The sequence below is a fragment of the Crinia signifera genome, chromosome 1 (genome assembly GCF_055691185.1).
Source record: "Crinia signifera chromosome 1, ASM5569118v1, whole genome shotgun sequence".
Lineage (NCBI taxonomy): Eukaryota > Metazoa > Chordata > Amphibia > Anura > Myobatrachidae > Crinia > Crinia signifera.
Window position 1 is genome coordinate 246,433,224 of NC_139217.1, and position 25,082 is coordinate 246,458,305.

At 43.5% G+C, this 25,082-nt stretch overlaps 1 protein-coding gene across 1 annotated transcript in view; it reads right to left on the reverse strand.

Moving 5' to 3' along the window:
• The window catches only part of ZCCHC7 (zinc finger CCHC-type containing 7), a 184,635-nt gene that overhangs the window by 68,830 nt on the left and 90,723 nt on the right, over positions 1-25,082 (reverse strand). The window contains exons 3-4 of the mRNA XM_083179778.1: positions 4,117-4,160; positions 1,299-1,424 (exon numbers count right to left, since the gene is read on the reverse strand). Of these exons, the coding sequence (XP_083035904.1) occupies positions 1,299-1,424; positions 4,117-4,160 (170 nt within the window). The remainder of the gene's footprint in view (positions 1-1,298; positions 1,425-4,116; positions 4,161-25,082) is intronic.

Below are 25,082 nucleotides of genomic sequence, written 5' to 3' on the forward strand. Positions count from 1 at the left end.
TGTTGACCCAACAGTGTCGACCTAAGGACTGTTACCAAATGATCCCAACACCTGCACAGTATGCACTGGGTTAAAAAAGTCTCCTCTATGCTCTTTACTTCCTGCCTGTGCCTAGTGAGATCACAAGGGAGATAGCCTATCACCCTCTGTGACCTGCTTATGCCTTGTAAATACCATTTCAGAGCCATTTACACTACAAATGGATTGGCTTTGAAAGGGGTAGGACACTGCTTTTAACCCGTTTTGGATTACAGGTATTTTAAAAACGGTAAATTGTCTCTGGACCTTTCACATTACAGCTAGAAACTTTTAAAGCCATTTAAAATCAGCAATATACTGTGTTTTAGCTGTAATGTGAAAGAGGTAGTAGAGAGAAATGCACACAAACATTCCCTCTAAGAAGAACCAGCTTGTGTAATCACAGAAGATTCACATTTAATGAGATTTGCCCTGCATCTGTGAAAAGTGTGAAGAGTTGCAGCCCCCTTTAACCTCCAAATATATATGATATATGACTGGTGCTGCTGGGGTGGTGGTAGTGAATGTGGGTAAGTGCTAGTGTGTGAATGATTATGGGATTGGGGTGTTGGTAGTAAATGTGAGGATGGGTGGTGGTGGTGGTGAGAACACCAACAACTATCTTGCTTCTTGGCTCATAGTATGAATTTATGCCCCAGTGTGTACGGAGCAGCGGTGATGCGCACTTCCGCATTATCGCTGGCCTGGCCGCTCATCTCCTGGTATTACCAGGAGATGAGCGGCGGAGTGGATGGCACCATGCTAAGGAAAGTCGTCCACCCCCGGATGAAAAACGCTCAGTGTGTAAGGACCTTTACATTGACAAGTCTATATAATTTGCTAATGTATGTGGTATTTTTACTTTGAAAAATGAGTAAAGCTGCCCTATTAGTTTAAGATTCCACTACAACAAAAAAGCAAAGGACATATTAATGTTAATAAATGTAACATCACATTTTGAAGACACAGATCTTAAATGTACTATATGGTTATACTATATACAAATAACCACATTCTGATCATAAACCCTTTTAGAAGATAAATAGGTACAGCAAGGACTATTCTCAAGAACCGCACATGTGTAACATGCAAACATTAAGTGTACAAATTATATAAATATTTTTCATATTGGATTACATTTAATAACTAAAAAACCCTCCATTTCACACACATCTGATGTGACAATAAACCATGTTAACACTAAAATTATATTCTCTGTGATCTAATCCCCAATTTGTTTTTATAATGTAGTTCATATTAAACCATTAATTAAAATTCACCTTAGGAACAGGACAATTTTTGGACAGATGGCCCTGGCGATTACAGTTCCTGCATACAACATTCTTGTCTCCTGTGTAGTACCGATTGTTGAAACGTCTGAATGGAGTAAAATTAGCGATTTGAGCCTAATGCATTGGAAAAAAAGATAAAAGTCAGAATGAAACTAATGATTTGAGTATGGTTCACATTCTAAGCAGATTAAAACGTAAACATATTTATACTATACACATACTGTTTTCGGTACTTCTTTACTTTCACGGCGCCACTAGATCAGAAATCGCGGTCATCGCGGGCATTGAATGCACTTAAAAACGGCCGCGACGCGATGCCCGCGATTTCCCATAGAGATCAATGTTAAATTTCTCAATGGACCCGATTTTACTGTTAAATGCCTCAATTGACACGATTTTTCCATAGGAAACAATGTTAAATGGCCCACAGAGGCCAAATAGTCACCGTAAAGTGTGAAATGGCCCCCACATTTTTTAACGCCACCCCACGATCAACGCGAACCCGAAGCGTGGCGAGCGCAGCGAGCCCGCGAGGGGCGGCGGTACGCGTCCTACGACCTTTTCATACCCCCACTATCCACGTCGGCGTGGAGTTGAGAATAGAATAGTGTGGCGAGCGCAGCGAGCCACCGAGCCCCGCGAGGGGACGAGGATACCTGTGAAGCCCGCGAAGGGACGCGTTTACCTGTGAAGGTATCCGCGTCCGCTCGGGGGGCTCGCTGCGCTCGCCACGCTTCGGGCTCGGTGGCTCGCTGCGCTCGGCACACTATTCTATTCTCAACTCCACGCCGACGTGGATAGTGGGGGTATGAAAAGGTCGTAGGACGCGTACCGCCGCCCCTCGCGGGCTCGCTGCGCTCGCCACGCTTCGGGTTCGCGTTGATCGTGGGGTGGCGTTAACAATTGTGGGGGCCATTTCACACTTCAGGGTGGCTAATTGGCCTCTGTGGGCCATTTAACATTGTTTCCTATGGAAAAATCGTGTCAATTGAGGCATTTAACAGTAAAATCGGGTCCATTGAGAAATTTAACATTGATCTCTATGGGAAATCGCGGGCATCGCGTCGGTCGCGTCGCGGCCGTTTTTAAGTGCATTCAATGCCCGCGATGACCGCGATTTCTAGTGGCGCCGTGAAAGTACAGAAGTACCCTGTTTTCTTATGTTGTCTCAATATATCCAACCACTAAACTCTTTACAGGTGGCTTACATGTTTGTTTAAAGAATTCTTCTTTCCAAGAGGACTTTATATGTCATATTTGGACTTTCACATCCACGTGAAGGCAGCACAATGGCTGTCCCATTTGAAGGCCGTGATCATAAAAACAACTGTGTATGGCAATTACCCAGTATTTTATTTTACTTAATGCAGCCTTCCGGTGGATGGTCGCATGCACGTGGAGCTCTGATCCCCCATCTGTGGAGCTTCACCATCCCCCCAACCTCCAGAGCGGTGTGCAGAGGAGAGGGTGTGTGGCGTGGCGGAGGAGAGGCAGAAGGCGAGAGTGGAGGCTGCTGCAGCGACCCGGCTGGACCGGCTGAAGGAAGGAGGCTGCTGTGTCTAATGAGGAGCACCGAGTGCATCGACATCCGGCTGGAGGAGCACAGCACTGCGTCCCCGGCACCATCGCCCAGCAGCACCATCGAACCGGGGACCCCTCCCCCAGAGGATCATCTCCAGCTCCCTCTCTCCATGGACGAAAGGGCCCGGCACACGCACAGACAGGCAGAACCCAGCACTCGTTTAGGAGGGCCCAGCACACTCAGCAAATAACCCCTCCCCCCGGACAGGAGGGGGACAGGAGGCCCGGAAGCCCACAACCCCCCCAGCAGGCCGCACTAGCTACGGGTGAACTCTGCGGCGGCGGCGCCCCCGCCCCCATCACTGACTCTCCCCCAGGACTGTACTGTCCGCTATAATTGTACTGTCTTTGCCTATACTGTTACCTACCTGGCTGCTGCAACGTCCAATGGCGGGTAAGTGTCCCTGTGTGATAACTGTACTGTCTCCGCTATAATTGTACTGTCCCTGCTTATATTGTTACCCACCTGGCTGCTGCAACGACCAGTGGCGCAGTTGATGGCTGCCCAGGAACTGTGCAGCTCGGCGGCCATGTGTCCCCCGCATGCAATGTCTTAATGTAATGTATGTAATTTCTCCCCCCCCCCCCCTCATCCCTGCTTGATGCTGCACTGTAATCCACAAAAAAATCCTAGTGTGCGCAAGCACACATGGCCAATAAAGTTGATTCTATTCTGGTTGCAAAATCCTTTCATGCCTTATGTGTGGACTTTGTTTACTCAAGTGGACTATCCATTAAAGTCATAGAAGAGAATCAGTCATTTGAAGGCCACTATACCATACGAGTGTCAAGTTCATGGTACCCAAGCAGCAAGATAATGAATGGCAGACTAGAAATACTGGTAACATTGAAACAAGACCCTTTTATTGGGTTAAAGAAAAGGCAGGGTGAAAACCTCATGCTAGCACTCTAAGGTCAACTATTTATCGGATGCAGAGCAACGCTGATATAACTTGTAGCCCTAAAATGGCAGCAAATTATTTATTGTAGCACATAGAGAATCAAGATCCACTATGAATCAGCATCCAATATGTGGAACTCTAACGCTCTCTTACCATCTCATAAAATACATGTAGAAAAATATAAACACTGATGTGCAAAGTATCTGTGTATCACTGGCCTTGGTAAAAAAAATTATCAGCCATAACAATGGAATATATTTTTATAAGTACATATCTTTAATTTAAAATAAAAAAAATCACACAAAAAAACATAATATTCTCACCTCTGAATCTTTTTCACTAACGGACCACTGAATTCCACCATCACCTATAGGAAAACAAAACCATATTAGTAATATTCGTACAAACCAAAATAACATATTAGAGAACAAGATACAAAATGCATTTGTCATTTGAATAAGGTTGGTTATGCATATGCAAAATGTATCATCCTTCTTTATGACAAGCTACCAAAGTGCACACTGGATACAACTTCACACAAATACATAATTATGCAAAGACTAATTATGGGAAAGAGCCATGCATACAATAGTATAGCATCTACCAGAAATATTGATAGACAACAGGGAGAGCAGGGCAAAATCTGGAGAGCTAGGAGGAGTGGTATAACATTAGAATGAAAATCTGACTTTTAAAGGTTAGGAGACTGAACAAAAGCGGAACTGAGCACTGGAAAGCATTCCAGAGAATGGGAGCATCCGAGAAAAATTATTAAGAGAGAGAACAGGAAGTGAAAATTAGGGATGAGGTGAGGCAGCGGTCACTATAAGAGCAAATGGTGTGGTGAGCATATGAGAAAATAAGAATGTAACTATATAGAGAAGATTGGTTGATAGCCATGTAGGGGACCAGTTTGATTCTGAATTCAACAGAAATCCAGTGAAATGACTGATATAGGGGGAAAGCAGAGTTAAATATGGGGCAGGCTTTAGAGGTAAGGATAGATTGAAGAGGGGTGACACAGGAGTTGGGAGGGTCAGAGAGTAGAAATTGACCATAATCTGCATGAGAGATGAGGAGGTGTGTTTTGTTAGCTTCCAAGGGCCATTGACAGAATTCTGAAGGACCTCAATGAGAAGCGGAAGTTAATGGAAGGGTGAAGAAATAGAGGAGCATTTGGAGTATCAGTGCATGGATCCCAATAGGAATGCAGTGTTGACTAATGTTGTGAAGTCAATGAAGTCAATGAATATAAGAATAGAGAATTTGCTTTGAATTTGGCTCTGACATTGGTGGGACCCAGGCAAGTGGGTGTTGAAATATTATGTAAGGGAAGAGTAAAAGGATATGATAAAAACCTGGGCAATTCAGCATAAGAGGAAACAGAGGAGGTGGGATGTTAAATTTTCAAGGGGGCAGGTCGAGGGTGAAAAGGAGGGGGGGGGGCATAGTTATAATTATCTGTTTTAATTAAAAATGTGTATAAAAAGGTATGGCAAGTGTTTTTTTTTTATTATTTATAATGAACAAGAAAAGGCCCCAGGTAGAAAGGCTTGACACGGTTTTGCAGTGCTAACAAGGAGTCAGACCGGAACTGGAAAAATTAACCAGCATTCAAATGCTGGTTAAAAGCTGGTAGATTTCAGTAAATTGTATTTATAGGGTCATCCTTAGGATCAGTTCTGTGGTGTGGGACAGAATTCGCTTCTGATTGTCCACATAGTTTATGATTGAAAGCCACAAACTATAATTTTGCCTATTACATTGAAAATAATTAATTTGAATTGGTCCTGGACCACGAACCCACTGCACGTCAGGGTTTCTAGGCATCCAGTTTGGGACACAATATCTGTGCATGAGTTTGACTGTCTACATAATATGAAAAACATTTGCTGTATTTTCCTGCTTTTTGAATAAAATAAAATAAGCTTTTTATATTAGCATATTATGGGGATATTCAATGTGTGCCGATAGCACCACATAACGGCACATGCGGACACATTTTTGCCTATGCAGATCCAACTTTGTTATAAGTCGAATCTGCATTATTAAAAAGAGGCCGCTAAATTGTCGACTCTACGCCATTTTCATTTACATTTGACCTATTCAATCTATCTGACATTTACATTTGACCTATTCAATCTATCTGACTATTTGGAAAACACATGGATTGGCAAATAGGCCACATGTTTTCCGGCAGTCACATAGATTGAATAGGTCGACCCATTATTGTCGAAAAGTGCCGATATTTTCGATTGCCTTAAAAATCAGCACACATTGAATATCCTCCTTTGTTATTTTACATCACTTCACCAATTCTATCTTCTTAACTTTCGAGGCTTTGGAGACATCAATAAATAAATAAACCTAACAAGTAAAAAAAAACACAGAAAAAGAGTATACTTAATAAAAGTAGTGTCCTTGAATACTTTTTACAGAACTCTTGCATACATCCATGAAGTGGGTTGCAATAAACAACTATGAATGTGTTTTTATTACCATATGCAGTTTAAGTCAACTTTAAATGAGGGACCGAGTATTCAATTTCACTTTTAAATGTAAACTATTAATTAAATTTTGCTATTAGTATCACGAACCATGAGAATACAAATATAAATCAAAAACAATGCAACGCTATTAAATAAACATCAGAATCTCCAAAACTTAAAAGAACAGACCTATGAAAGTCGATAAACAAACAGCAGGGCTAAATTAATTGTTTGTGTGCAAACCCCCAGTAAATCAATAAAATTTATATAATTGTTAATGATCTAGTTTATAATTTGAAAACATTAATAAAGCACATTAACAAACAACCTCAGACAAGTTCAGATTTCTTACTGTCGGGTCGTTCGTTCAGATATCATTCCGTACAGAAGTCAAGATCCGGTATAAATCATTACATTTAATCCATGGCAATATTGGGAAATCATGTTGGCACTTTCTATATTGCACAGTCACTAGTTCACACAACGTGATCAGACAATTAGAGGATGAAATAACTTTAACAATAACAAAATACTAGTCCCCAAACAAAGGTCATTTCTTTACACAGGATCAGGTGTTTGACTAGACCACAAATGAAAACTATGCAAGAAACTACAGTATACTCTTATTCACTAGCACACTACTGGACCTACAGAGTAGGAGCTATAAATTGGACTGTGCTCTGTTAACAGAGAACCATAAAATGTCTGTGAACCAAAAAAGCTTTGGTTCACTATTATTTATAGATGGTCATTTTAAATATTGAAGCCAGTAGAGAATAACAGCGTCGGAAAAGGTTTCTAGTATAAAATACAACAGAGGTAGTAGTATTCTTATCCTGGCAGCAATACAAAATCTAAAACAAATAATATTGCAACAATGTTTTTATTAATAATTCACTATTGTCTCCATGGTATTTAACTAAATTACAATATTAATGCTGAATTATAAAATCTAATGTAATTAACTGACCTACAGCTTGAAGACAAAAGCTGCATAAAGGATAAAAGGAAAATCTTGCACACTCTAGGACAGTTATGCCCTCCTAATGCCTTATGCTTGCCAAAAACCTGTTTGCCATGCTTACATTATTATGCATCAAGAGATACAGTCACAACACTGTGTAAATTGGGGGCAGTGACCTCTTGTAATCACTGCAGAAAAGTACAAGGTAAAACAATGGGGAGCTGTAGATTTACACAGCTCCACTCAATTAAAACACCTTTGTTTCGGAATTGGATTGGTTGTGCATGAGATTGTAGCTGCGGCTTTTGGTTTTCTTACAAAAGACCACTACCAGAAATTAGAAGATGGTATTGAACCCGCTGGAATTAATGAAAACAAAAGGAAACGGGAAGAACGAGTCTGTGCACATACTCCATTGTGAGGTGCTGCACACTTTTGAAACAAATGGTGCCTTTGTTACATCCTTTACATTGAAGCCATCAAAATAGCCTTAAAAATGTGCCATATAGTTAATCAGAGGCCTTTATGTGATTTGATCATTATGTATGGGTATTTGTGAAAGTACAATATTTATTACTAGTTCTGTGCATATTTGTCTAGAAATAAGTGCTATGCAGCAAAAGCATGCCTTTTATTTATGTATTCAAAGTGCTCATTATTATTAATATAGTGCCACCATTTTATATGTGTCATTCATAGCAGTACCTGACCAAATATGAGCTTATAAACTGCATTCCATAAAATACGAGCACAAATACACACGTTTTAATATGGTCAAGATGCAGTTAAAGCATTTCGATATTTTAGGAGTGCAGAAGGAATCCCACCCAAACAAAATGTATAAACTACACACATAATAAAGGGGATTGAACTCATGACCTCAGTGCTTAGAGGCACAGTGCTACCATTGCTTACTAACATTCAGAGCTGTACAACACTGCCCTGTATTAAGAATGTTTTGCAGACTAACCTATTCTGAGTTATAAAGCCAACCCTATAGCTACCTTAATCTCTGAACATACATTAAATGGTTCAGTCTATTCCCTGTTACACACACAAACACATTTTGTTTGTGTGTATCTACAATACACAAACTTTTCAGCGCTGTGCTTAATAAATAAATAAAAAGTAGATCCACTGATCATGAGTTACTTTCATATGGTTACCATAATTATATTATTTAGTTTTTCTTGACACATCTTAATTTCTCAATAATAAAAAGAAAACCGATATTGTGGGTGCCAAAAGAAATGTTGTGCCTAATTGGTTACACAAATGTAGGGGCAATATCACTGTTTACATCAAGCTGGATTTGAGTGGTGCTAATATCAAGTGATACTTGAAAGGCTTTGTAATTTAAATTGGTTACGCTCTTTTTTTATGATCCCAAACCTCCCAAGATTTGCAAGCCACCAATAGGTAATGCTACAAATTATATTATTTAATTGTGAAAAACAACAGAATGCACATGATGAACCATCTAGAAGTTGTAATATAAATGTTATGGATGAAGCTTCAGTTTTTGAATTGAAAAAGCAGAGGATACCTTCTATGGAAGCTAAGAAGAGCCACCTGGCTAAAATATTAAGCCCATGTTTGCCACCTCAGGAGCTATCGAACACTAAATGCACAAGTTACCAATAAATTGGTACTCATTTTACATTTTGCAGGCCGACACATAGATTACTTTTTCGGTACTTGTGAGTTATCCGGACGCCCGATTTCAAAATCGGGTCGGATCGGGCACATCGCATCGCATCGCATGCGACCATCGGATGCGATGCGATGCGATGCGATGACCCGATTTTTCCATAGGAATCAATGTTAAAATGGACTGAGTCCATTTTAACATGGAATTCAATGGGAAAAAGGGGTCCTTTTCATACCCCTACTATCCAAGTGGGCATGGAGTTGGATATAAACCTGTGGCGAGCGTAGCGAGCCACCGAGCCCGAAGCGTGGCGAGCGTAGCGAGCCCCGCGAGGGGACACGGAATACCGTCCCCTCGCGGGGCTCGCTTCGCTCGCCACGCTTCGGGCTCGGTGGCTCGCTACGCTCGCCACAGGTTTATATCCAACTCCATGCCCACTTGGATAGTAGGGGTATGAAAAGGACCCCTTTTTCCATAGGAATCATTTTAACATTGATTCCTATGGAAAAATCGGGTCATCGCATCCGATGGTCGCATGCGATGCGATGCGATGCGATATCGCATCGCATCGTATCTGATTGTATGCCTTAACTTAAGGCATACAATCAAAAAATCGGGCGTCCAGATAACTCACAAGTACCACTTTTTCTATTCCATTGCAGCATCAAGTTTCTTTTGTAATGCCTGGAACAGTGTTGTGGGGCTAGCAGTTAATCCCATAATATGGGATCAGCACAGGCAAACCACTCTCACTCTGGATAATTTTACTGTAACACAAAAGCTGTATTATAAATAAGGTGCACCGACTTCTCTGGTGAGTTATCCTTTAACTATTTAACCCTTAACAAAGTGGCAAATCTAGAACACACAGCACGTGCCTTTCTGTTTCCTTTATTTAGGTATCATAACCCATAATAAACCATAATAAGAGCCAGCATAAAATGGTTTTGACATTCTTTTCAAAGCAAATTCATAGTTCTTAAAAATATATATATATATTTATGTATACATTTGTTTTTACTATATTTTCACTTGATGGGTTAGTACTTATAGGTGTACATATCCAGAAAAGGTGTCTTTGTTTTCAACTGTTCTATTTTTACCCTCTCTGGACTGTAGACAGAGACTTTAGCAGAGCTGTTTTGTGTATAGGGTTCAAGGGTTTTCAAGGATTAGCGTGATGTTCAATGAACAAAGTGCTCTGTTTCTTCTGTCCTCTTTGTAGGATACAAGGAAGTGGACCACAGGAAGAGTTAAATTCATGGCATGCTTGGACTGCCGCACAGTTGGGAGAGTTCTTTAAAAAGGGTTTGTCACTCTTACAAGACATCAATGTGACTTCCGCCTCAAACTGCTGATTTGTTCAGGTACAGAACAGAGGAAATTTCAGTTAACCTTTGTTTCACCCTAGGGACAAGTAAAATAGTCTGTCTGGAAAAAAAAAAAAATACGCATAGCATGACTGGCAAAAGTAGGAAAGGTTAACATGTAGTATGGACCACGGACAAAGGCCATAAACTACAGATGAAAAATACTTGTCTATCAAAAATCTTAACATTAACACAAAACATCAACTTACTATATATTATTATAATTGTAATATGTATTAATCTGCATGATCTTACCAGCATTTGACATTAAATATTGGGACCAAAAATAAATCTAAAAATAGTCAAATGACAATGTAACAATACAATTTGTGTCGCTTATTATCTGCTGTAGATAAAGAGCATAAAAAATACACTTTTTAGATGTTAGAAGGAAACAATGAATATAAAGTGCAATAGCTCACTAAGTAAATACTACAACATTATACAGTCATGATCAAATAAAACTGTGGTCTGTATCAGAAGAAAGGCTACTGCTAAGGAGTGACAAATTTCTAAAGCTCTGATGATGGCAACAGAGTCCGGAAACAAATTACATCTGATAAAAGAAAGCTAATGCAACACATGAGCATCAACTTGCCAGAGAGCCCCTTGGAAAGCTGGGCTTTAACTAAATGCTTTCAATGGCGCAGACTGGTGATCACACAGTTCTGGTGATACTGGTCTGTTGCCCTCGGCAACCTTCGTCAAGTGTAACGATGCTGGCCTACAATGGCTTGGACTGGGATGCATTCTCTTCCTTTACATGAATGCCACTGGGCCATCTGTGTCGGCAAGCATAAAAGGCCAGTCTGCCTGTGGGCCCGTCAGTCTGAACACCACCCCTCTGACCCTGATTAAATACAACTTTCAGTCTCTTTTTGTCCTCCCTGTTGACTTCTCCTATTAAAGGAGAACGGGAACAAAGAAAGCGGAAGAGTGGACTATCTGCCCCGAAGAAAGGTAATGTCGGATACCGTTCAACACAAGGATTATCTAGGCAATACATAACAAAAGCAAGTTTGGGGGAAGTGGAAAAGAGAGAGGAAAAATTGCTTTAGGCAGATCTTTGACCATCTTTGTGGATACACAACTCATTAAATTGCTATACAATAGACATGGCTTAAAAGAAACAACAGGCATAAATAAATAATTTGTAGAAAGAAACACTTCATAGCATCCTGGCACAGCGCTTAATGACAATGCAAGCCAAGTTAAAAATATTACACAACACAAATGGCAGTTTTACCAAATAGCAATAAAAAACAAAATGTATGTAGATCTTATTAATATTAGCAAGGGGTGCATTAGAACTACGCTTAGAAAGTTTGTCTCTACTCAGCTTCAAGGGTCTTATTTCACTTTATTAAACCATAAGATCACTGATCAAATTGAATTGTAAATTGATATACCTCAACTTTATGTGTAAATTAAATTCATAGCAGGCAGCAAAGTTTTACAACACTTTCAACACTCATCAAGCATACATTTTTGACATGGTTGTCATGTCAATATTAAACATTTCTACACAGACAACGTCAACAAGCTTACTCAAATGGTTTGTCGACAATATTAGAATGTTGACTCAAATTTTACTTTCCTTCTGTGTCTAATGTCAACACTATACCTAAGCCAGGCATGTCCAAACTATAGCCCTTCAGCTGTTGTAAAACTACAAGTCCCATCATGCCTTGCCACAGTTTTGCTATTAGGGAATGCTAAAACTATGGCAAGGCATGCTAGGATGTGTAGTTTCACAACAGCTGGAGGGCCACAGTTTGGACATGCCTGACCTAAGCCTAATTGAAATGACAACTTTGTGTAGATTTTAATATCATGTAGACATTTTACGAATGTCGTGAATATAGACTTGCTGCTGACATTGTAACCCCTGACATAGCAACTGCATACCATATAAATAAATGCAAGAATTTGACAACAAACTGAAAACAAAAAGTTACATAGCTAAATTCAAGTCACTTCTCTCAAGCACTACACATCAGTGGGCTTACAGCCACGGGTCTTATTCTGGATTGCAGCATAGCACGTATGCAATAAAGAAAGAAGTTAACATCTCTGCAAGTGCCAGATCAGGTGAATGGATGCAGAGAAAGATTGCTAGTGTTTACAGATTGGTAAGACCATTGGCGGAGCAGACTATACATGACTTGGTTGTCAACGCCCATGTGCACCCAGCAGACTGTTCCATCTAAGAGTTTTGTGGGCTCTGTGTCTATGCACGTATGGAAATTGGACATCTCTTCAGACAGATCATTTGCACCCAGCATGGGGGGGGGGGGGGGGGGGCGGTGTCTGGTAATAATAATGGTGGCTGAAGATGTAAAAAATAGGAATTTGGTACCTACCGGTAATTCCGTTTCTCTGAATCCGCAGGGGACACTGGCGAGCTACAGTGGGTAATTAGAGCTGGCTTGCTGGGAGCTGGCACACTATAACTTTAAAAAGCTGGCTCCTCCCCTCTAATACCCTACAATCCCCAGTTAGGAAATTTGGAAACGAGAGGAGAGGACACCAGGACACAACACCATACACACATAGTAAAGACAAAAGTAGGGGCCCGCGCTTCCTATTGGGGAAAATGTTCTTTATCCTTTGGATATAGGGTTTTCTTCTTTATTCAATATGGTATTTTTGACCTCAGGAAAAAACAGAAAGAGATCTCATGGTGTAGACTAAATGGTATAGGTTAAATTCTAAGTTTGTAATAGTGAGATGCCCGTACCGTATAGGGGCCTCTTCTAGGCCAAACACCGGATACTCAGCCGCTGCGAGGGAAACTCGCAGCGGCTGAGTATCCCTGTCTTTGGTCCTGTGAGGGGCGGCAAAGCGTAGTCATCGAAGACTCCAGGGAAATATATTGCTGGCATACTGTACTGTACTGAAGATGTGTACTGGTTTTTGTTGCATGAGGATTACCCCAGATAGGGAAGTGGAAGGATCTGATATATTGGTGTAACAAGTGTGTGTGACCCCTAATCTACGTGCAGTGTTTGGCTTAGAAGAGGCCCCTATATGGTACGGGCATCTCACTATTACAAACTTAGAATTTAACCTATACCATTTAGTCTACACCATGAGATCTCTTTCTGTTTTTTCCTGAGGTCAAAAATACCATATTGAATAAAGAAGAAAACCCTATATCCAAAGGATAAAGAACATTTTCCCCAATAGGAAGCGCGGGCCCCTACTTTTGTCTTTACTGTGTTCTTTGTAGAAGGTGATACTACCAGGGACCCGGTCGCATCCAAGTGGAAGCGCAGAATCTTACCTTCCTTATACTATTACCATACACACTAAACAATATCTGGCAGGCAACACGAGTAGGGAGGGCGGCCAGTGTCCCCTGCGAATTCAGAAAAACTGAATTACCGGTGGGTACCAAATTACTATTTTCTCATTCATCCAGCAGGGGACACTGGCGAGCTACAGTGGGGAGGTTCCCAAGATATCCCCATAGGCGGGAGAACTCGTGGAATTCTGCAAAACCAAACGACCAAAGTCCACCGAGGACGAGGCAAAAGTGTCGAACTTGTAGAACTTGATGAAAGTATGGGCGGAAGACCAAGTGGCCGCTCTACACAATTGCGACGTTGAGGCCCCTCTCCTTGCCGCCCAGGAAGTTCCAACCGATCGGGTGGAATGAGCTGTAACTGATACAGGAGGGCGCATGCCTTCGGCAATGTACGCCTGTTTAATAGTGAGCTTAATCCAGCGGGCGATAGTCTGCTTTAAAGCTGGCCATCCCCGCTTAAAAGGGTCATAAAGGACAAAAAGATTGTCTGACTTCCATAAGGACGAAGTCCTGGAGACGTAGATGCGAAGGGCCCGTACCACATCCAACGCGACTGAGTGTTGGTCCCTGTCGTGGAAGGATGGGATGACAATAGGTTGGTTTACAAAGAATGAAGTAACCACTTTTGGCAAAAAGGACGCTCTCGCACGCAGCTCCGCCCTGTCTGAATGAAAAATAAGAAAGGGCGCTCTACATGAGAGAGCTCCAATTTCAGAAACCCGTCTAGCCGAGGCTAGAGCCAACAGGATCACCGTTTTCCATGTAAGAAATTTCAAATCCACCGACTCCAATGGTTCAAAAGTATTAGACTGGAGAAACCGCAGGACAAGGTTCAAATCCCACGGAGGGGTAGGCGGGACGAAGGGAGGATGAACCCTAGCCACGCCTTGAAAAAAATGTTTGAATGTCTGGCATAAGAGCTATTTTTCTCTGAAAAAGCACCGACAGGGCTGAAACTTGTACCCTAAGTGAACTTAGGCGAAGACCTCCATCTAAGCCTGACTGTAAGAAACGGAGAAGGCGGGATAAAACAAAATGACCTAAATGGGTACCCTCTCTCCGTACACCAGCGGCGGTAAGACCGCCAAATGCGGTGATAGTGGGCTGCCGATACCAGCTTATGAGCCCTCAGCATGGTAGGAATGACCGACGAAGGGATAACCTTCTTTCTTAGGATGTCGGTCTCAAGAGCCACGCCATCAAGCGAAGAGGTTGGAAAGCGGGGTGCAGGAAGGGACCCTGTTGCAACAGGTCCGGTCTGTCTGGAAGAATCCAGGGCTCTTCCCCCAGAAGGTTATGGATGTCTGAGAACCACGTCCATCTGGGCCAAAACGGTGCTATCAGTACTGCCTGAGTCTGTTCCCGCCGTAATTTCTTGAGGACTCTGCCGAGAAGTGGAATTGGCGGGAATATGTACACGAACTGGAAAGTGCACGGGATTTCCAAGGTGTCTACCACCCAGGCTCTTGCATCTCTTATCCGCGACACGTAGAGCGGGAGCTGATGGTTGTGGTGAGACGCCATGAGGTCTATCTGTGGAAGACCCCACCAGCTTACAATCTCCTGGAAGACCTCGGAATGCAGTGACCATTCTCCAGGATGTAGATGTGTCCTGCTGAGAAAGTCTGCTTCGTAATTGTCGACTCCTGGCAGGTAGACGGCTGTTAGGATGACCTCCTGTCGTTCTGCCCAACGAAGAATCCTGGAAACCTCCTTCATGGCATTGCGGCTCTTCGTTCCCCCCTGTCGGTTAACGTATGCGACCGCCGTCTCATTGTCCGACTGTATCTTCACTGGGTGACCTCTTAGGTCTTCCTGGGCCGCTGTGAGGGCGTTGAAAATTGCCCTCAGCTCGAGCACATTGATTGACAGTCGAGACTCCGACTGAGTCCACAGTCCCTGTAGTCGTCCCCCACCCCGAGAGGCTGTCGTCGGATGTGAGAACGATCCAGTCCCATATCACAAACCTGCGGCCCAGAGTCAAAGTCTGTCTGTGTAGCCACCAGGCGAGTGACAATCTTGTGAGTCTGGACAGTTGCACCGTTCGGTGAATAAAGAGATGTGAGCCCGACCATTGGCTTAGCAGATCCAATTGAAGAGTCCGTGAGTGGAACCTGCCGAATTGGAGTGCGGGAAAGGCCGCCACCATCTTCCCCAAGTGGCGAATGCAAAGAAGTATCTGAACCCGCCTGTTTTGAAATACCTGAAGCACCAGAACCCGGATGGCTGCTGCCTTGTCCTCTGGAAGAATCACTCTCCGGTTCTTTGTGTCCAAGTTCAGACCTAAGAACTGAAGATGCTGCGTCGGAAAGAGTACTGACTTCGGGAAGTTTATTATCCAGCCATGCTGGGTCAGAAACTGAATCGTCATCCGTAAGTGTTCTTGCAGAATGGGGCTTTTATCAGTAGGTCGTCGAGGTATGGGACTATATTGAGGCCCTGGAGCCTCAAGTGAGCTATTAGGACTGACAGAAGCTTTGTGAACACTCGAGGGGCTGATGATAATCCAAACGGGAGAGCCCAAAACTGAAAGTGTTCTTGACCAACCGCAAATCTGAGAAACGACTAATGATGAATCCAGATGGGGACATGAAGATAAGCATCCTTTATGTCCAGGGATGCTAAAAACTCCTGAGGCTCCAGGGATGCTATCACGGAGTGAACGGACTCCATCTTGAACCTCTGGTACTGTACAAATAAATTGAGAGCCTTGAGGTTGAGGATAGGCCTGACTGAACCGTCTGGCTTGGGGACAACAAAAAGATTGGAATAAAAACCTCTTCCTCTTTCCTCTACCGGTACCGGAGTTATCACCTGAGTTCGCAAGAGCTTCTGGATTGCCTGTTGAAGAGACAACCGTTTTTCTGGATTGTGCGGCAGGCCTGTCCTGAAAAACCTGGAAGGGGGCCGTCCCGAAAACTGGATCTTGTAACCTTCCAAAACAATGAGTTGAGTCCTAGGATCTGAAGTCGTGGCCCGCCACCGATCTTGAAAATCCAGTAGACGGGCGCCGACCTGCGAACTCCCCAGCATTGCTGGCGGATAGTCACGCAGCTGGTTTATCCTGGGGTTTGGGCTGCTGAGGTCTGGTATTGGCCTGGCCTCTAGCCCTGCCTCTGCCGCCCCTAAAGGAGGAACCTCTGCCCCGTCCCCGAAAGGACTGCGGTTGACGAAAGGACTGGAAAGATGGACCCGTATATTGGCGTCTAGTTGGAGGAGGTGCAGACGGCAAGAAAGTGGACTTACCTCCAGTGGCCTGGGAGATCCACTTGTCCAGTTCCGGACCAAATAACATGTCCCCTGTAAAAGGAAGGGCCTCCACCGCCTTTTTGGATTCCACATCAGCCTGCCAGGTGCGCAGCCACAGTGCCCGGCCGAAATACGTGTTGCAATCATAGTGATATCCTTAGAAGCATCTGCTAAGAAGTTCGCCGATTCATGGATGTGTTCCGCTAGTAAGCGAAGTTCCTGAGGAGGGATACCGTCATCCAGACCTTGAATAAGTTGGGCAGACCATCTGGAGATGGCCTTGTTCACACAGGCTGAAACCACTGCTGGACGTAACTGGGTCCCTGCAGCCACGTAAATAGCCTTGAGGGTATTCTCAAGCTTTCTGTCAGACGGATCCTTCAGCGTGGAGGCTCCTGGGACTGGAAGGGTGGTCTTCTAGACAGTCTTGATACAGAAGCATCCACAGCCGGTGGTGTTACCCACTTTGCTAAAGCAGAAGGTTGAAACGGATAAGCTGTGAGAAACCGTTTTGGGACCTGAAATTTCCTTTCAGGATTTTGCCAGGCCGCCGTCAGTTGATCCTGCTTGGGAAATGGGAACACTACCATAGGTTTTGCAGGAACGGCAAACAAATCAAGATCCTGAGCAACTGTTTCCGGTTCTTTAGGGAAATTAAGGACCTGTTTCACTGCTACTATGAGAGCCTCCACCCCCACCGGGGACGGTTGATGCTCTGCCTCCTGTGGGGGTGCATCATCATCCATATCCATTCCCAGATCTGGATCCACATCCGGGTCCGCATCATCCCCAGAGTCATCCGAATCCTGTAAAGCAGCTAGGGTGCGTTTATGACGCAGAGGTTGGTCTCTCTGGGTCGACATGGAATTAACCAAGGAGTCCATGGACCTAGCTAGGGTAGAGACCCATGCTGATTGAGCTGCGCGGGTGTCCGCCAGCTCTGAGGACAGTTTTGACATGGCCCCTACCAAGGCACCCGCCCACGGCGGAGTTACCGTCAGAGGGTCGGCCGGCACCTTAGATGCTGCCAGGCAGGCCTCACAAGAGGTGGCTTTACTATCAGGGGATGTCTGTGAAAATTTTGAGCCACATGACACACATGTGAAAGCCTTTTGAGAGGCCTTTGTGGAAGTTGCCCTGCCAGTCATTGCAAGGCAAACAGAATAATACACAGAATAAACAGGGGTGGCCACACACACTCACTCACTCACACGACAGGCAAGTGATGGGTACTGGAGACTGCAGGGCACCAGAGGGAAGATACTGCCTGAATCCCTCTCAAATAAATATCCCCTTTAAACAAATGCTAGGCACTAGCAATAAAGTCCCCTGCTACAAAGCCGGAAGACTTGAAGGGGTTAATGAGCAGACTTCAAACCTTGCTGTTCACTCCTAAAAAGAAGGCAGTGTCAGCATTAACATAGTATAAGAATGCTATCGCACAGCCTGTACATCCCCCCTTTGTGGCATATAAATAGTTAAAGATGGCGCCGGCCACGTGAGCGCTTCCGCGCTTGAGCTGCTGCCGGCGCCCAGTCACAGATCCAGAGATGCCGGGAGCGCCTACCCTCCCCCCGCAGGTGTAACCGCCGAGTCCCGGCGGGTGTCACGCTGGGAGAAGCGGTGCCCTGGCGCTCTGCCAAAGTGAAAATAGCGCTTGCGGCGCGCTCAAAACGCCTCGCTGGGAGAAACAAAAGTACTCACCGGGTCCCCGGTGACCACAGGCTTGAGGTGTATGACGGTCCCTTTGGTGGGGGCCTGCAGGCACACCAGAGGTCTGGGCAGGTGCCTTTGTCTGAGGCCCTGACAGACAAGCTGGATCAGATCCAGCGGCGCCCAGCTCCTGTCTCAGTTAGAAGTTACTAATAAGAGGAGCTGACAGAAATAGACAAGTTAGAAAAGATAAAGACCTAAGGAGAAAGTAGCAGGAGCTATGCCCCTGCGTGTCCAGCTCCCTCGGCACAAATTTTCTAACTGGGGATTGTGGGGTATTAGAGGGGAGGAGCCAGCTTCTTAAAGTTATAGTGTGCCAGCTCCCAGCAAGCCAGCTCTAATTACCCACTGTAGCTCGCCAGTGTCCCCTGCTGGATGAATGAGAAATAGTGGGCGGAACACAAGCAGACACGCAGACTAATCATACACAGGTGGATTCTCACATTGGCACAAGGAAGTAAGCAGGCTACAGCAGCTGAACAGAAAGAAGCCGCTGATGCGTCAGACTTCGAATAAAGGCCATGAACTCCTGCATGGAAAAAATAAAAATAAATCAATGTCCCAAACACATTGCAAATATTATCTAAATATGTTCAATTCAAAGGGAGTCGCACGTGGTGATTGGCGCAGCAACGATGATTGGGGCTACATCTGTACATCACTAAGTGGAACACACTTAGGGGCAGAGACTCTACTGTGTTTATATATCCCTGTCTCCTGCTCCTCGCTTTCAGCTGGGGAAGGAGGTGCTGTATTTACATTTCCCCAACAGCTGCTCCTCTTTGCAGACACTGGGTGGGGGTGCTGCCAATCACTGTGACCTGAAGTGATCAGCATACACTGGTGGCATCAGATGCAGCCTGATGTGGTCACATCTGTTGCAACCACACCAGGCAGGTGGAAAAAAATGTAAACCTTGTGACTTCTGTGCATTGTTAGGAGGCTAGATGTATGTGGATACATCTGTAGTATGAGTACCGGTATAGTAAATCAAACCATGCTATCTCATCTGCGATAATAGATAAGTAGGTTTCAAATTCTAGTCTGGGTAAATTCACTGAGGTGAATTTAATGTGACCAGTCATTTTGGGGAATTCAATTAGTTGCGGGGGTGTACCAAGCAGTTAAGAATCACCCTGTGCAGGAAAAAGCTATCTTACTAAACAGACTTTTACCAGCGGAGTAAATCAGGTATTTACATTATGATGGAGCTTCAATTAGCTGTGGCCTGTTCTCCCAGGTAAAGTACATGGAGCGTTCCAATTATATTTCTGATATATATATATATATATATATATATATGTATATATATATATTTCTATTTCCTATAGAAGGTAAACATTACAGGTCATTATGATAACTAAAAATGTTTACTTGGTAATTCCCACACCTATTTTGACAAATTCACTTGGCACTCATAGGGTTAAAGTAGCAATCTTTTAAATGGCAAGAACAGCTTGGTTTTGCCATTTAAATGAATGATACTTTAAAAGATTGGTCAGTCTGGCTGGGAAACAACAGATACTGTACCTGCAGTTCACAGGCTATAACAATTACTCCCAAGTGCTCAATGCTACATGGTCGTTCTGGTTAGAATACATGCTAAGATTCTAAGAGACCGAGAGTATAGAGCTTGTCTGTAGAAGTTGGATGCTTTGGGTTTAATTTACTGCTATTTCCCTATTCCAATAGATGATATTTGAGCTGGAATTCTATCTCCCTAATACAGCATTTTTACTCAAACCCCCTTCTCCCTACTAATCCCCTTCTTGCTGTTCCTCTCCTACCCCCATGCCTTATTGGTGTGTATTTGTTGCTCCTTTACTTGTTTTGTTGGAAAATGTGCTCACTATTTGACTGCTCATTGATTCCCTTATTTCTTCTGTAAATATGTGAATGCCAATAGACCCAGATTACTAAAAAAGAAAGAAAGAATACTGTAGTGTGTAAGATATGAGCTTGTATATACTGGATCCATATGATAAACCAGTTACAAACCTAACTATACAGTAAAATGACAATTGGATGAAAAATGTATGGCCAATTCCCTAAATCTTAGTCATAGTTTGCGAAAATAAAACAACAATACTGTAGTCAAGATGTCGAGAACTAAAAATACTACATTTAAAACAAAATAATTAGCCCGTACAGTACCTACATCAATATATTATGATAAAACACAGTATGTTCTATTTTGAGTACTACACACAGTTTATGTATTTTATTTATATCTATATCGATATCATCTGTCCACTCAAACATCAGCCATTTTTGGTATAAAACGATTACTTGTGATAGCGGTTGTATTTATAGTCTGTGGTTTTCATCCAGCTGTAGGTAATGTTGCTATCAATGGCAACTAAAGTCATGCTGACAAGTCTAAATAAAAGACAATATGGTGGGACATGATCAAATCACTTCCACAAACCTTAGAAAAAGTGAAAAGTACTGTATGTCCATACTTGCTTTGTTGGAGTGTTTGCTGAACAAATAACATCCACTAGAGTAGCACTGTAGGTCTGATATTTGACTCCATGGAATACATTGTTCAAAATGGAAGGAATTTTAACATATTGGCCCAGATGCACTAAGTTTCAAAAAGTGATAATGTGGAGAGTAAAAAACAACCAGCCTTTAACGGTCATGTCACTGGTTAGGTTTAAAAATGATAGTTAGGAGCTGATTGGCTGGTTGTTTATCACTCTCCACGTTAAATCTTTTTGAAGCTTGGTGCATCTGTAGAAAGCTAATAGAAAAAAACACAGGGTGGAATATATGTTGCTTCAACATGCGTTTCTAACAAGACAATAAACGTTTAACCCCTTCCTGACACAGCATGTTTTTGCCTTCCTGACAGAGCCCTTTTTTTCAAATCTGACATGTATCACTTTATGTGGGGATAACTTTTTTTTGCTTTTACTTATCCCAGTGATTTTGAGATTGTTTTCTCGTGACACATTGTACTTCAAGTTAGTGGTAAATTTTGGTCGATACAGTCTGTGGTTTTTTGTGAAAAATTCCAAAATGTCGTAAAAAAATGGAAAATTTTGCGATTTGCAAAATGTTAAATTTTCTGCTTGTGAGACAAATAATCTTACCACTCAAAATAGTTAATAACTAACAAAGACCATATGTATACTTTATGTTGCCATCATTATTTCAACCTCATTTTCATTTTTTTAGACACCAGGAGGCTTAAAATATGAATAGCAAATTCTCAAATTTTCAAGAAAATTTCAAACTCTGATTTTTTTAGGGACCAGTTCAGTTCTGATGTGACTTTGAGGGACTTGTATGTGAGATACCCCCATAAATGATGCCATTTCAAAAACTGCACCCCTCACAGTATTCAAAACAGCATTTTGGAAGTTTGTTAAGCCTTTAGGTGTTTCACAGGAATTAAAACAAAGTGTAGGTGAAATTTCAAAATTTCATTTTTTTTGCAGATTTTCAATTTTAATACATTTTTCTAAGGAACACAGTAGATTTTACTAGAGAAATGTGACTAAAAATTGATTTCCCCAATTCTTTTGTTTTCAAAAAAATCCTATATGTGGCCCTAGTGTGCACGGTGACCAAACCACAGGCTTCATAATAGAAGGAGCACCTACTTGATTTTGGAGCCTCCTTTTTATGAGATTATTTTTTAGGCACCATGTAGGTTTCTAGGCACCATAAGATGCTAAAAGTTAGGAACCTCCCCCACAAGTGACCCCATTTTGAAAACTACACCCTTCAGGGAATTCATCTAGGGGTATAGTGTACATTTCAAACGCCCAGGGGTTTCACCAATTTTGATACAACTGGGCTGTGAAAATGAAAAAAAATATTTTTTCATTTTCACAGCTCAGTTGTATCAAAATTGGTGAAACCCCTGGGGGTTTGAAATGTACACGATACCCCTAGATGAATTCCCTGAAGGGTGTAGTTTGCAAAATGGGGTCACTTGTGGGGGGGTTCCACTGTATGGGTGCTTCAGGGGTCATTCAACTAGAATCTGTGCTGCAAAATCCAAATATCACTCCTTCCCTTCTGAGTCCTGCCATGCACCCAACTGGTATTTTTTGGTCACATGTGAGGCATTGCCGTACTCGGGAGAAATTGGGGCACAGATTTTGGGGTGCTTTGTCTCCTTCATTCCTTGTGAAAATGAAAAATTTTGAGCCAGAACTGCATTTGTGTGTAAAAAAATGTAATTTTTTACACAAAATATATATATATATAAAATTCAGTTTATTATCTGTAATTTATACTACAAGCAGCTTATGATGCTGCTGCTGCTGCGGCTGGCGGGGGGGGGGGGAGGGGGGAGCGCTGCGTGCGCTGCTGCTGCTGCCGGGGGAGCTGCTGGACGCGACGGGTGAGTGCGAGCAGGGCTGCCGGGTGGGAGGGAGGGCTGCTCAGCAGTGGTGATCGGTGCTGTACTTAACAGCACCGATCACCACCGATTTCTGTGTTACCGAGCGGCTTAGCCGCCGGTAACACAGAAATAAGGAATTTGGTACTTACCGATAATTCCCTTTCACCGAATCAGCAGGAGACACTGCAGTCATTACATGTGGGGATAGAGTAGGTATACTGGAGGAGTGGCACTTTAAGAAAACTTTACTGCTGCAGGCTCCTCCCTCCTCTATCCCCGCCCAGACCCCAGTCTTAGAAAAACTGTGTCCGAGAGGAGAAGAGAGACCAGGGCCTGCCCGGTAGGGAACGGAGCTAAAACATAAACAGAGTTAGTAGACAATGCACATAACGTGAACATACTAACAAAACCTAACACATAGGATTTTTGAAAAGTTCCCTACGTAATAATAATAATTATGCAACAAACATTGCAACAATAGAAAGAGCGTAACTTTCACACACACAAACCACACTAACATCATGGCAGGAGAACCAGTGCTGGGTGGGCGTGCAGTGTCTCCTGCTGATTCGGTGAAAGGGAATTATCGGTAAGTACCAAATTCCTTATTTCACCTACATGCAGCAGGAGCCACTGCAGTCATTACATGTGGGGATACATACCCAAGCTTTTAAGTCCGGGCGGGAGAGCTCTGGGGCTCCTGTAACACTGCCCTACTAAAAGCCGTAGCCGAGCTGGCGAAGGTATCAAACTTTGCAAACGTGCTAGATCCCGACCAGGTAGCCGCTTTGCACACTTGTGTCAAGGAGACACCTCTCGCCATGGCCCAAGAAGTACTTACTGACCTCGTGGAGTGCGCTGACACTCCCGATGGTACTTTCTTTTGTGCATACAAGTAGGCTTCCCTAATTGTACAGCAAATCCATCTTGCCAAAGTCCTTTTTGTCGCAGGCCAACCCCATCGTAGAGCACAAAAAGGCTGTCAGATTTCCTTAGATGTTGGGTTCGCCTAACATAGACCTGTAAGGCTCTGACTACATCCAGAGAAACATCTTCACCCTGAAGAACCGGTACCACAATAGGCTGGTTTACATGAAATGCAGAAACCACCTTAGGTAGGAAATTCCTGCTAGTACGTAGTTCAGCCCGGTCCCTGTAAAAAGTAAGGAAAGGAGACTTACACGATAGGGCTCCTAATTCAGAAACCCTACGTGCTGAGGCCAAAGCCAGCAGCATCACCGTCTTCCAAGTCAGAAATTTGAGATCCGAGGTGTCCAATGGCTCAAAAACATCTGACTTCAAAAACTCTAGAACCACCACTAGATTCCATGGTTCCGTAGGAGCAGTGAACGGTGGTTGAAGTCGAAGTACTCCTTTCAAAAATGTTTGTACCTCAGGAATCAGCGCTATCCTGCGATGGAAGAATATTGAGAGGGCTGAAACCTGAACCTTGAGAGAAGCAAGCTTCAAACCTGATGCAAGTCCCGCCTGCAGGAATTCAAGAAGTCTAGCCAGAGAAAAGATTGCCTTTGGCACCTTCCTGGCCTCGCACCAGCGGATGTATGACTTCCATATTCTATGGTAGTGAGACGCTGTTACATCCTTCCTTGCCTTAAGCATTGTAGGAATGACCGTTCCTGGTATACCTCTTCTCTTCAAAAGTTCGGCCTCAACCGCCATGCCGTCAAACGTAGATGAGGCAAGTTTTGGTAGACGAATGGACCTTGCTGCAGCAGGTCTTCTCGCAGCGGCAGGCGCCAAGGTTCCTCCACCAACAGGTCCCTGAGGTCGGAGTACCACGGACGCCTGGGCCAATCTGGAGCGATCAAGATGACTTCTGCCGCTCCCCTCTTTATCCGTTTGAGTACCTTTTGAAGTAACGGAATAGGAGGGAAGAGATATACCAGGTCGAAGTCCCAGGGAATGGAGAGGGCATCCACTGCCGCAGCCGCTGGATCCTGAGCCCTTGCACAATACTGCGGAAGTTTGTGATTCAGTCTGGATGCCATGAGATCTATCTGTGGCATCCCCCATTTCTGAACCAGTTGTTGGAAAACCTCCGGATGAAGGCCCCACTCTCCCGGGTGGAGATCCTGCCTGCTGAGGTAATCCGCCTCCCAATTTTCCACTCCTGGAATAAAGACTGCGGAGAAACCGGTGGTGTATGTCTCTGCCCAGGACAG